This window comes from Stenella coeruleoalba (assembly GCF_951394435.1).
Source record: "Stenella coeruleoalba genome assembly, chromosome: 3".
Taxonomy (NCBI): domain Eukaryota; kingdom Metazoa; phylum Chordata; class Mammalia; order Artiodactyla; family Delphinidae; genus Stenella; species Stenella coeruleoalba.
In genome coordinates, this window is record NC_137148.1 from 30,442,059 (window position 1) to 30,455,669 (window position 13,611).

Here is a 13,611-nt window from a genome sequence, read left to right on the forward strand (position 1 = left end):
TTCATGGGCTCTGGAGAGAGTGAACAAGCCAGGAACAAGACTAGATTCAGGTGTAAGCAACATATCTGGCTTTAGATACGCTTAATAAACTAGAAGATAAGGGATTTTGAAAGGGATTCCTTGGAATATGGACTTCCAAGGACAACTCTGACACTCAACATTAATTTGGATATAACAGATCTAAACCTGGATTAAAAACAAAAAGGAAAACAACCAACAAAACACCATAATGTCATTACTTAATAGTAGTCCTGAAACTAACACAACATTGCAAATCAACTACACTCCAATAAAAATTTTTAAAAAACCCAGTAGTCCTACTTCATATATTTTTTTCAGTGTAGTTTCACATATGTTTAACCTTAACCTTTTAATAATTGTTAAATGTCTGGATTAAAGAAATGCTGTAAACCTAATAAATTTATCTTTTAAAATATCAACATCTTAGCAACCTAGAATATTTGTTAGACATGTCACTGATGGAATTCGTTTCCTGCAAACCAATTTGCATTTCTCAATATAAGGCTTTAACACATTCAAAATATTTTTACCATTTGTTCATTAACCTTTATTTTATATAAATTTTATTTCCTAAAAAAAAAGACAGGATGCTTGTGCAAAGTAAGTAATTAACGTTTGAGACTTCCTTCCTATTGGTCTAACTACCATGATATACCAATATACATAAACATCAATCTCTTTATCCTGAATACTTTTTAAAGATACAGAAAACTTCTAAGCACTAGTAATCCCGTTGTATAAAATATCTGAAAGAAACAGAATTCAAAATATAAGGACAACACTGTTTGTAAAGTTATAAAAATCTTGCCGAAGAAAATGATACTGAATTATGAGCAGGGTTTATCTAAAACCACATTCTGGTTTTGTAATTCATATATTTATTTTCCTGGTAGGAAGCAAGAGTTCACTTCTTAAAAGGTTAACGTTTAAGTGGTTCTCAACTGGGAGTGATTTTTTCTCCCAGGGGACATTTGGCAATGCCTGGAGACATTTTTGATTATTATAGCTGAGGGGAATGCTACTAACAGCTAGTGGGTCAAGACCAGGGATGCTAATTATCTTACAATGCATGGGACAAACTCCCACAACAAAGAAATATCTGGCCCAAATGTCAACAATGCTGAGGTTGAGAAACCCTAGCCTAAAGATACCAAATTTCCCATTATTTTGAAAAATCAAGAGTCTAAAATTATATAACACTACAAATTTAATAAGTAGGTAACAAACAAAAAACTAAAATAAAGACAGCCTACCTTAATACAATGTCGGTCTAGCATGATACGTCTCGGGTAATTCTGCTCTATGTTTTCAGCAATGTTCTGTATTGCTAACAGCTGTTCATCAATTTTCTGAAGCTTTGAGGTGAGATGCTCTAGCCGGCGAGCTGCAGGGCTTGGTGCAGGACGAGTGGCAGAGACATCCTGTAGTAGTTCCCACAGCGGGTAATCTGAGGCATCTGACTTTGAGCTTGGTTCCTTGAATCGAAGATCTGGCTTCGGAGTATCTAAATATTAATAAAGGTAATATCAGAATTGACTACAATTAAAACAGAAGTAGGGGCTTCCCTGGTGGCGCAGTGGTTGAGAGTCCACCTGCCAATGCAGGGGACGCGGGTTCGTGCCCCGGTCCGGGAGGGTCCCACATGCCACGGAGCGGCTGGGCCCGTGGGCCATGGCCGCTGGGCCTGCACGTCTGGAGCCTGTGCTCCGCAGCGGGAGAGGCCACAAAAATGAGAGGCCCGTGTACCGCAAATAAATAAATAAATAAATAACTTGAGTTCAATAACAAAAAAAATCATAGAATAAATTTTTTTAAAACGAAAAAAAAAACCAACCAAAAAACAGAAGCAGGGCTTCCCTGGTGGCGCAGTGGTTGAGAGTCCACCTGCCAATGCAGGGGACGCAGGTTCGTGCCCCGGTCAGGGAGGATCCCACATACCGTGGAGCGGCTGGGCCCGTGAGCCATGGCCGCTAAGCCTGCGCATCTGGAGCCTGTGCTCCGCAACGGGAGAGGCCACAACAGTGAGAGGCCCGCGTACCACAAAAAAAACAAAAACAACAACAACAACAACAAAAAACAGAAGTAGATGCAGATCTACTTTTTTGAAGACCTCATTTTAAGTCAGCATAACATTCCCTTCCAGATCAGTTTTAACTTAATATACTTAGAAATACCATTTCAGCTTCTTGACTTCTGAGATTTGTCTTTGTTGTGAGATAAGAATACATAACAGTGTTACCATTACCACAAAGTTCCATATACAATGCAATTTGAATGTTACTTTTATCTTCTGCTACAAAAATACACTTCATCAAAAAGCAACCTTACTATTTTTATGACTTTTTAAAACTCTCCTTGAAAACCAACAATGTCACACAGTAAAACCTAGGTCCAATGTTGGCCATTACTGCTTCTACGTGGGCCCTTAGGCAAACATTAAACCTCCCAAGGCCCATATCAAAGCCAATGACTGACTCTACTCTTAAGCCCAACTGACTGTTGTCACAAATTTAAAACATTTTTGGCTTCTGGGTCTTCTCCTCCCTATCTCGCTCTCCCTTCTCAGTTGTCGTCTTGGTCTTCCCTTCCGCCACCCACTCCTTTTACCCTTCAGTATTTCCAGCGCGCCAGTCTCAGCTCACGTCTCTTCTCACTCAACCCACCCTCTCTGGGTGAGGTCTCAGATGCACTGCTGACTCTCACATCCAAATGGCACTCTTTCTGAGCTCCAGCCCTTAAATCCATCTGTATCCTGGTCATCTCAGTTAGGCTGTCCCCAAAGCATATAAAACCAAACTCATCACTTCAGCCCATTCACCTTGCTCCTTCCCCGATTCCCCAGCTCAGGGAGTAAGCACTATCATTCACCCAGCTTCCCAAGCCAGAGGCCTGAGACACATTCGAGGTTCTTCCTTCCTTCAGTTCCAACGTGACACCAAATATTGAGGATCCACGTACCTATCATCTCCTCATTCCTACTACCAGTGCTTAGCTGAAGCGTTCACAACCAATGGACCCCAAACAGTATCCTTATCTCTAACTTATTTCACTTCTCTCTAGCCCAACTTCCACACAGGCCCTAGAGAGATCTTTTAAAACCCAAATCTGGTATTTTTCCTTTTCCACCTGAAATCCTTCAGCGTTTCTCTAATGCCTTCACCTTAAAAGTTCAAATGTCTCAGTATGAGAGACAATGGCATTGTCTTCCCTTGGCCTGCCTATCCAGCTCATTTCTTGCTATTTCTTTAAAAAACAAAAATTCCAAGCACACTGAACTTTAATTTTCTCACACTCAGCAAGCTCCGTCAAACCTCTGAGTCACTGCACAATCTATTCTCTCCATCTGTATGCACCTTTCCCTCGCTAGATCCTACTTCTAAGATTCCATTTAGGTGGCTCTCCCCTAAATAGCCCCAATCCTCCCCAGATATGGATTAGATGCTATATTTCCCAACAGTCTCATCCTTATCACTGTAACTGCACTTACCATGCTGTATCATAATCATCTCTTTACTTCCCTGCCTTCCTTCCCCCCATATATGAGCCCAAGGACACAGAGCCTGGTATTACTCTCTTCCTCAGTTCCAATATATTGTCCCTAACTTAGTGTTGAGTGAATGAAGAGTTGGTCAAATGAGGATTATGATGCCTGTCCTACCTAACTCATAGAGATTTTGTGAAGATCAAATTATCCAAAAAAATACTCTGAAAACTGTGAATTACTAAACAAATGTTAAGTAGTGATTATACTTCAGTCCCAGTCTAAGGAGAAGCTTCCCATGAGAAGATAAAGGTAAATTCCAGTGTTGGCAATGGCAGTCACATAATCTTTCCCTACCTGTTTTGGCCCTACCCTTTTTTTAGCTTGACCCCCACAGTACTTTGACACCTATCCTTCTTGTTTCTTGGCATCCTGCAGTATCTCCCTTATTCACGCAGGAAAGAATCTGGTGTGCAAACTTCAAGTAGAATATACAGCAAAAAAGAGATGGATGTGCTCAAAATCTGGAATGACTTACATACATAATGAAACTAGTTTCCCTTCCTATGGAGAAACTGTTCCACTCTCACTGACTAACTGAAAAAAAATCACTTAGGAGGTGATTTAAGATACTGAGTTCCACTGACCCTGCAATGCTCTCCCTCTGCCTAGCAAAGCTCTGCTTGCTGTTACTGATAGTATTCCTGTTGGAGATGGTTTCTAAAATAGTAAGCTACTGTCATTCAAAATGGTGAGGTCTCACTAAAACAGAAATGTATTGTTTGTTTGGCTTTTGCTTTTGTTTTAAATACCTAAGAACCCTGTCCCTCCCTTCTCCCAGCCTTTTCTTATAATACAAATCCCACTCAACTCTACGGTGACTATATTCTGAGTCTTTAAAGTATACTATGTATACCATGACAGAATTTAATTTCACAATATAAAACTCTTCCTTTTAAACTGGCATTTTTAAGTTCTCTTTAGTAATAGCAGAAGGGTCCACTGACATATTTTCATGACCGATCTCCTCAGAGAAGGATCTTCCAAAAGGTTGAATATAGACTTGATCTCACTGATGGAGGAAATTAACCTGTAGCTTATAGTCATTTTAAATGCTGTCCTAAGATATTCTGAGGTCACAGGGAGATCAGTCCAGTTCTAGTTTGTCAGAAGTTCAAAAGTCAAGTTGGTGTGAAAATGAAAGGAAACTAACAGGGTACTTAAGTAGTCACAGGCATTTGGCTAGATGTAACCCTCATGACAACCCTATGAGGTTGTATCCTACAGAGATACAAATGAGGATCAGATAAAGTTAATTACCTGCAAAAAGTCTCCAAGCTATTAAGTAACAGGGCTGAGACTGAAAGCCAGGTCTGTTCTATTTGAATCTACTGATAAAAGCCAAGGTCTTGTCATTTCCCCACACACTTCCCCAGCCTGAAAGACTGTCAGCTTCAGACATCCTCCCTCCACTACCCATGCACCTAGCAGTCCCATGGCAGGGGAGAGAGAGGACAAAGGCTTCAAAATCTGAAATGCTGGTACTTATTGTATACGCAGCTGTAATACACATGCTCTAACACATCCTAAGGTGAAGTTTCCCTGCTACCCATCCCTTCCTTGCTCCTCACATCTCCTGAGTGTCTGCTGTTGATGCACAATGAAAAGGCAGTGCTGGACTTTGCACCCAAGCAGCTGATGACCACAAGGATAGGCCCATTCCTCCCAACAGTTGTGGAAGCCAGAAGAGGCATTAGGTCTCTGCTGCAGGAAGTCTGATTACATACTAGATTAATCTAATGATTCGCAGATGTAATAAGTTTAGGTTTTGGAGAAACATTCTTGTAAATCTTGCAAATATTTTACAATAATGCAACCTGATTTATGACTATAAAACTGAATATTTTACTAATAAAGTACTATTGGCTACCAAGCCTGTGTATTTTCTATGTGCTATTCTAGAACTTCCCACCTTCTAAAATATGAGAATTCCTTTTTAATACCAAAACACTCATGAAATTCCACAGGATATTTATTTTTAGCCTCATTATTTGAGAAAAGACATATGCACAAACAGATCTGTAGTTTCCTTGCACAATATCCCTGGGTCCCAAGCTTGGAACCATGACTCTATCTCATTTACCTATCTGCCCCTACTCTCCTGAGCAAGGGAAAAACCCTTTTTCTGGTTTCCTCTGCAGTGATCAAGTTTTAGTGCTTATTTCTAATATAACGGTTAATTCAGAGAAAGGGGAAAGTTATGCTATAAATCTAGGGCATTCACCTTTGTCCTGCTGTATGTCTGATGGTGGAGGTGAGGTGATGCAAGGCTCCTTCACTTCTGGAATGCCTGCTCTCCAGCTTCTTCCATCCAGAAAGGTTGGAGACACTTCTGCAGGTTTAAAAAATAAATCCATAGCAGAATTGCCAGATTCTATCAAGAATACGAAAGGCATAAAAAGATTGATTCTAAACTTATAAACAAGGTATTTAAAAGATTAATAGAACATTTCTAAATGTGAATATAAACATCTAAAATTATGAATTTGGACTTCCCTGGTGGCACAGTGGTTGAGAATCCACCTGCCAATGCAGGGGACATGGGCTCGAGCCCTGGTCCAGGAAGTTCCCACATGCCACGGAGCAACTGGGCCCATGTGCCACAGCTACTTAGCCTGTGCTCTAGAGCCCGCAAGCCACAACAACTGAGCCCATGTGCCTGGAACCCATGCTCCGCAACAAGAGAGACCACTGCAGTGAGAAGCTCACACACTGCAACGAACAGTCGCTCCCGCTCGCCACAACTAGAGGAGGCCCGTACGTAGCAACAAAGATCCAACACAGCCAAAAATAAATAAATAAATCAATACATACGTTTATTAAAAAAATAAATAAAATAAAATTACAGTGGATTTGGAGGAGGAGAGCTAAGAGACATAAGTAGGGGTAACAATGCTATATTAAAGAATTTTTCAAAATGTTTTAAATTTATTTTAAAAGTAGAAAAAATTATTACCTTGACTCTTAAAATTGTGCAGGGGAAGAGCATTAGTAACTGAAGCTGCCATGTAATGTAATTCTGCAGAAGATGGGACTTCTAGACGATCGCTTTGCTGTTTGATACTATTATCATCTGAAGGCTTTTCTCTAACAGGTAATTTGTGTAGATCATCAGCTTCAATGTCAATCACATTTATGTAAGTGTGCCCAATCTGAACTTCTTTTTACTTATAGTACGGCCACTCTACCCTACCCCTGCCCCAAAAAGGTTTAATTCTCAAGGCAAGAAGAGCTTATATAAGCCTAACTTAGGGCAAACTTCAGGAAGTATGTGTGATGGTTTTGGTTTACAGTATTTGGGGGCACAATATTTAAATTTTAAACTAATTTTTGACCTTTCCAACAAATCTATGTAGATGAGATTTTTGGCCTCATTTCACCTACACAACTGAATAATGCAGATGACCATAATAAAATTTAGCACAAAGGTATTATTAAAACTTCCAAATTTAGTACCGTTTCACTTGCTGAAGGTGACAAAGGTTCCTCTGGTATTTCAGTGGAAAGTTTGAGATTCAGATATACATCTGGTGCCAAAAGTTGAGGAACATTGAAAGATTCATGTTCTAAAAATAAGAAAAATCAGGATAGTAAAAAAATCTGTAAATAGCTCTATGTCATTAACTTGGTAAGAAAAAGTTAGCAACAAACAACATTAAAGACATTTGTTGGACGGACTTCCCTGGTGGCGCAGTGGTTAAGAATCCACCTGCCAATGCAGGGAACACGGGTTCAATCCCTGGTCCAGGAAGATCCCACATGCTGCGGAGCAACTAAGCCCGTGCGCCACAATTACTGAGCCTGTGCTGTAGAGTCTGCGAGCCACAACTACTGAGCATGCGTACCACAACTACTGAAGCCCGCGCACCCTAGAGCCTGCGTGCCACAACTACTGAGCCCACACACTGCAGCTACTGACACCCGCGTGCTCTAGGGCCCGTGCTCTGCAACAAGAGAAGCCACCGCAGTGAGAAGGCTGCACACCACAACAAAAAGTAGCCCCTGCTCGCTGCAACTAGAGAAAGCCTGCGCACAGCAACGAAGACCCAACGCAACCAAAAAAAAAAAAAAGGATATTTGTTGAAAATCTAAGTAGAAGTTTCATAGGTATAAATAAATTAAAGCAAACTGTATTCTATTCTAAGGGCAAATTACTCTAGAATAATTCAGAATTGATGCATATTGACTATTGCTTTTCTCATATGAATGGCTCACAAGAATAATGAAATATCTAAGTCATACCAAGAACATGCTATAATTTCATTTTTCAATTTCAGATATATTAAGTCAGTTTTGCTTGTTTAAAATTTCAATAAAACCAGGCTTTAGGAAATTAATCATAACTAATTTATTTTTTTACTTTCCACACTGTTTCTTGTTGCTTGTTCGCTTGTTTAACCAGCTTTATTGAGATGTAATTCACCTCCTTTAAAAATGTACAATTCAGTAGTTCTTAGTATATATAAAGACCATAGTTAAATTTTACCACTTAAAATGTTTAATATCTTAATTTTACAAAAGTCATTAGCTTCTTATTCAAAACAGTATAGAAGCCTGTCACAATAAGTCAGCAGTCTAACTCTGTGCCTTTTGTCCTACAACTCTAATCTTATTTCCTAGCATTGTATTTTTTTTCCCTAGCATTGCATTTTTAATAGAACATTACTTTCAAATTTCACAAGCAAAATATAACTCGTTGCAATACTGAGTACTGGAAACTTGGCACCAAGGCTTGAATTTAAACCACATGACAACCAAAAAACTAGAAAAAAAGGGCTTCTCTGGTGGCACAGTGGTTAAGAATCCACCTGCCAATGCAGGGGACACAGACAGGTTCGAGCCCTGGTCCAGGAAGATCCCCCTATGCCGTGGAGCAACTAAGCCCATGCGCCACAACTGCTGAGCCTGCGCTCTAGAGCCCACAAGCCACAACTACTGAGCCCACGTGCTACAACAACTGAAGCCCGCGTGCCAAGAGCCCATGCTCTGCAACAAGAGAAGCCACCGCAATGAGAACCCGATGCACTGCAATGAAGAGTAGCCCCTGCTTGCCGCAACTAGAGAAAGCCCGTGTGCAGCAACGAAGACCCAATGCAGCCAAAAATAAATGAATAAAATAAATAAATGTTTTAAAAAACTAGAAAAAAAGAAAGTGAAAATACTTAAATTCTCATTCTATCTCTATTAAATCAATTGATTGGTTTAACTGCTTTTTTTTATGGGGGTCGGTAACTCCTGTTTCGGCCGTCATGCGGACATAACCTTTAACTAGTCATGGTGTTCTCAGAAAAAAAAAGAAAGAAATCACACCTGATGAGGAAGAAATGATTTGCTGATTTTTATGACATTCAGAAACAACTTCTTGAGAAGCAGCATCTTTATCTTGTAGTCAATTAGGAGATTTGGGACAAAAAGAGAAAACAGAAAAAGGATTTCACAAGCACAGAAAAAATTAAATATACAAGTGCAGATTTTTATATATTGTGTATAAAACGTGGTAGAAAAGTAGACAGCTTAAGAATTTAATTTTTTAATTAATATGATAATTTTAGATTTTATTACTATTTATATCCTGGGCCTGATCACCTGAATGAATAACAAACTTCTAGCAAATAGGCTGCTGACTTTAGAAGACTACAGAGCAGTCAAGTACCTCCTAGGCTTTCTCAAAGATACATTTAAGAATGTTTCTCAAATGCGCACTCACCATTTGCATCAAAAAAATCTTATTAAAAAAAAACTTGTACATGTTCAACCTCATTCAGAAAGAAATAAAAATTAAAATAACAGAGGCCTTTTTCTTTAATCTACTGGATTGGTAAAGGGTAAAAGAGTTAGCTAAATCATAGTGATGAACAACGACAACAAAAAAGGCTCTATGCAAGAAGTTACTCACTGAAGCATCATTCATAGGAGAAAAATACTGGAAACCACCTAATACATTCATTCATTACGTTAATGAAGAAGTCTGTCAGGCAAAATTCCAAAAAGTAGCTTCTCCAACATTTATTTCCTCTATTTTTGGACACAGTTACATATATTCTTCCCACACTAAACCCAATCTAGTCCTTCTCTTCCTAACTCAACTTCAGTAGCCACGGCTTCAGGCCTCTCAATCTTAGGCATAAAATTCTAGTAAAGTCAATTATGGCACAGAGAACCCAAATTCAAAATATTATTTCTACCAGGACTTCCCTGGAGGTCCAGTGGTTAAGACTCCACTCTTCCAATGCAGTGGGTGCAGTTCAATCCTTGGTCAGGGAACTAAGATCCTACATGCCGCATGGCGCAGCCAAAAAATAAAAAATTTTAGAATATATATTATTTCTACTGATTTAGGATGTAGTCCGTGGCATTTTTAAACAAATATCTATTACGCTTTAATGAAGTTACCATAAATTCAATTTAAAATTTAATTTTAGTTTAAAATGTGTGAAGTATATACCAGGGCTGAGGACAAGAAGCTGGGATGAGTAACTAATATCACATAATTTTATTCATTTATTTTTTACTTAAATATTTATTTATTTGGCTGCGCTGGGTCTTAGTTGCGGCATGCCGAATCTTCATTGCCATGTGCGGGACCTTTAGTGACAGCATGCAGGATCTTTAGTTGAGGAATGAGGGATCTTTAGTTGTGGCATGCAGGATCTCTCAGTTGAGGCATTCGGGATTTAGTTCCATGACCAGGGATTGAACACAGGCCCCCTGCACTGGTAGCGTGGACCACCAGGGAAGTCCCTATCACATAATTTTAAATTCCCTTTAAATCACTGTTTTGAAAAAAAAGTTGAGATATATTAAATATTACAAAATGTAATGAATTTTAAAAATTAAAGTGAAATAGCATTTTACCTGGGTCTGTATTTGTACTTGCATCCTGACATCCTTTAACTTTCTTTTTTACAGAGGCCATGAAATGCAATCCAGCTGATGTATTAACATTATCCTGGAGTTTTTCTTAAATATAACAACAAAACATTGGAAGCAATCATTGAGAAGCCAATATATTACCAGGAGCCCAGAAGCAGAGTACCTAACTCAAGGGAGGTGAGGAATTCAGTGTCAAGATGTTACCAAAATGGACTTTCTGAGTGAAGTGGTATCTAAGTTGATCCTCACAGGCAGCTCAGTAGAATTAAAACCAAAATTGTGAAGGACTCTGTATGCCCAGGCTAGAAACCTATTCTTCTGACTGATGCAGATCCAGTAGAAGTTGTTGAGCAGGGAAATGATATGGTCAGACTGATGTTCTAGAGAAACCACCCCAGCCAGTGTGTGGAAAATAAATTTGAGTGGATAAAATTAAAGTAAGGCAATCACATAGATGAGGTTGCTGCAGCAGTTCAAATAAGTACCTAGTAATGGTGAGGAATAGAGGAGAGAGGATAAATTTAAGAATTACAACGATAGTAAAATAGGCAAGAACTGGCTACTGATTGGTTGAGAGGGGGAAGGGGAAAGCAGAACTCAGAATAATGTGTGTTTTGATGTTAAGTTGGTAGTGACACAAAAGGAGAAAGAGAACACAGAAGAACAAACCAGTTGGTAGGGAAGGGATAATGAATTCAGACTGCACATGCTGTACCTGAGGTAATTTCCACCCTGGAGGAAACATTCAGCAGGAAGTAGAATCAAAGTCCAAAGACTATTATGGGAGTTTAGGTTTTGATGTGGATATTCCTGGGAGTGTACCCAGGGAGTCTAAGTAGAATAAAAGAGTATCAATGATGGCACTTGGTAGTATAATAAAAAATATTTATATTTGGTCTTTGTCCTTGGTTCCAGGAACAAAACTCCTTACACCCTTGGATTTTCCTGAGTGGTAGGAGTATGTTTTGTTATTCATGATGAGCCCCTTTTGATCATATCTGAGTTTAGGCTAATGACTCCTGGCAGGCCCCTAGATACTTTCAGGATGGGTGCTGGTCACCAGAGGAACCAACTATCAGCCCCACCTTACTCCCACCTCCATGGAAGGGAGAGCAGCTGGAGTTCAATTACCAATGGCCAATGATGTAATCAATCATGCCTATGTAATGAAATTTCAGTAAAACCCCTGAGACAACGAGGCTAAGGGGGCTTCTAGGTTGATGATTAAGTGGATGTGCTGGGAATTGGTGCACCCAGAAAGGGTGTGGGAGCTCTGTGTCCTCAAACCCCATACCTTGCCCTATGCATCTCTCCCATTTGGCTGTTCCTGAGTTGTATCCTTTATAATGAAACTGTAACCACAAATAAAGTGCTTTTGTGAGTTCTAGAGTTGTTCTAGAGAATTAGTAAACCTGGTGGTAGGGGGCGGGGGTGTCATGGGAATCCCTGAATTCATATTTGACCAGACAAAAATGCAGGTGTTGGGGGACCCCATTTGCAGCTGGTGTCTAAAGGAAATAGGGAGTCTTTTGGGACTGATTCCTTAACCTCTGGGGTCTGTGCTAACTCTAGGTTATTAGTGTTAGAATGGAATTGAATTATAGGACACCCAGTATATGTCACAGAATTGGAGAATTGTTGTTGTTTGGAATGACACAATATACATTCACTGGAGTACTACGCAGTCATTTTAAATGACATTGTAGAAGAATATCTAGTAAAATGGGAAGATATATACCTTAATACTAGTAGTAAAAACAAGTAAGTTATAAACAAGTAGAGGAGGTATTCTTTTTATATATAAATATATATATATATACACACACATATATAATTTATAGATATATACAGAGTAGGGATATTCAGAAAATAAACTCTAGAAGAATATTAACACTGGTTATCTCTAGACATAAGGATTATTGGAGATTTTAATATTGGTCTTATTTTCTACTTGCGTTTTCTAAATCTTCTCCAGTGAATATGTACCACCTTTGTGAAGAGAAAGAATGTTATCAAGAATGAAAAAGAAAATGGTTTTAAGACAAGTGCGTGGAAAAGAAGAACACCAGACGGATTAAGAAGCTGAGAAACAGAAGCTAAGCAGGTCAGTGAGGAGACAACTGCTCAGCACGCAGAGGCCTGATGCTGGGTCGTGGCACCAAAAAAGGGAGGGAGCACCAGGCCAAGGATTATGTGAAGGAATGGGGTAACAGATGTGAGGGATAAATCAGGGGTGACTTCCAAGGTAAAAATCTTGTCCAATCAAATGAGTGGTGATATCACTAATAGGAAAATGCCAGTTTAAAATGTGGACATTGGGCTTCCCTGGTGGCGCAGTGGTTGAGAGTCCGCCTGCCGATGCAGGGGACACGGGTTCGTGCCCCGGTCCGGGAGGATCCCACATGCCGTGGAGTGGCTGGGCCTGTGAGCCATGGCCGCTGAGCCTGCGCGTCCGGAGCCTGTGCTCCGCAACGGGAGAGGCCACAACAGTGAGAGGCCTGCGTACCACCAAAAAAAAAAAAAAAAAAAAAAAAAAAAAAAATGTGGACATGTTTTTTTTGTTTTTGTTTTGGCCACGCCATGCAGCTTGTGGGATCTCAGTTTCCCGACTAGGAACTGAACCCGGGGCCACCACCGTGAAAGCCCAGAATCCTAATCACTAGGCCACCAAAGAACTCCCGTGAACATGTTGAATTTAAGGGGAAAGTAGAAAAGAAAGAGAGGGAAGATGTATATTTGAATGTCACCAAAAAAATTTAAGAGCTGAAGTCATGAGAGTGAATGGTTGCAGAGGCACAAGAGTGTTTGTGTGTATATGTGTGAAAAATACTGAAGAGAAAGCCTGGAGAACATGTACATTCAGTGGCAAGAAATGAATTGACCAATTCAAGAAAGAAAAGAATTTACTATCTGTAAACAAGTTCTTTTTTCTGAACTAATTCCTTTACTTTAATGTGTATGTATTTTCTATGATTAATTTGACTCCAGGCGTGTTCTCCAATAATTTCCTTTTAGGCCTTATATATCAATATCTTATTTGAGATTCTAATTAATTGCATTGCTCTACTATAGGGGTTGGTAAACTCTGTAAAGGGCCAGATGATAAATATTTTAGGCTTTGTGAACCATATGGTCCCTTTTGCAACAAATGGAACCTGCTGCAATGTGAAAGCTGT

At 39.6% G+C, this 13,611-nt stretch overlaps 1 protein-coding gene across 7 annotated transcripts in view; it reads right to left on the bottom strand.

Moving 5' to 3' along the window:
- CPLANE1 (ciliogenesis and planar polarity effector complex subunit 1) overlaps positions 1 to 13,611 on the bottom strand; it is a 129,951-nt gene that overhangs the window by 51,917 nt on the left and 64,423 nt on the right. For 5 of the 7 annotated variants that reach the window (XM_079916596.1, XM_079916592.1, XM_079916595.1 and 2 more), the window contains 6 exons: positions 10,418 to 10,522; positions 8,873 to 8,944; positions 7,019 to 7,128; positions 6,519 to 6,714; positions 5,787 to 5,894; positions 1,275 to 1,525 (listed from right to left, as the gene is read on the bottom strand). In XM_079916596.1, the coding sequence (XP_079772722.1) occupies positions 1,275 to 1,525; positions 5,787 to 5,894; positions 6,519 to 6,714; positions 7,019 to 7,128; positions 8,873 to 8,944; positions 10,418 to 10,522 (842 nt within the window). The remainder of the gene's footprint in view (positions 1 to 1,274; positions 1,526 to 5,786; positions 5,895 to 6,518; positions 6,715 to 7,018; positions 7,129 to 8,872; positions 8,945 to 10,417; positions 10,523 to 13,611) is intronic. The other 2 variants (XM_079916597.1, XM_079916593.1) reach the window with 1 other exon arrangement.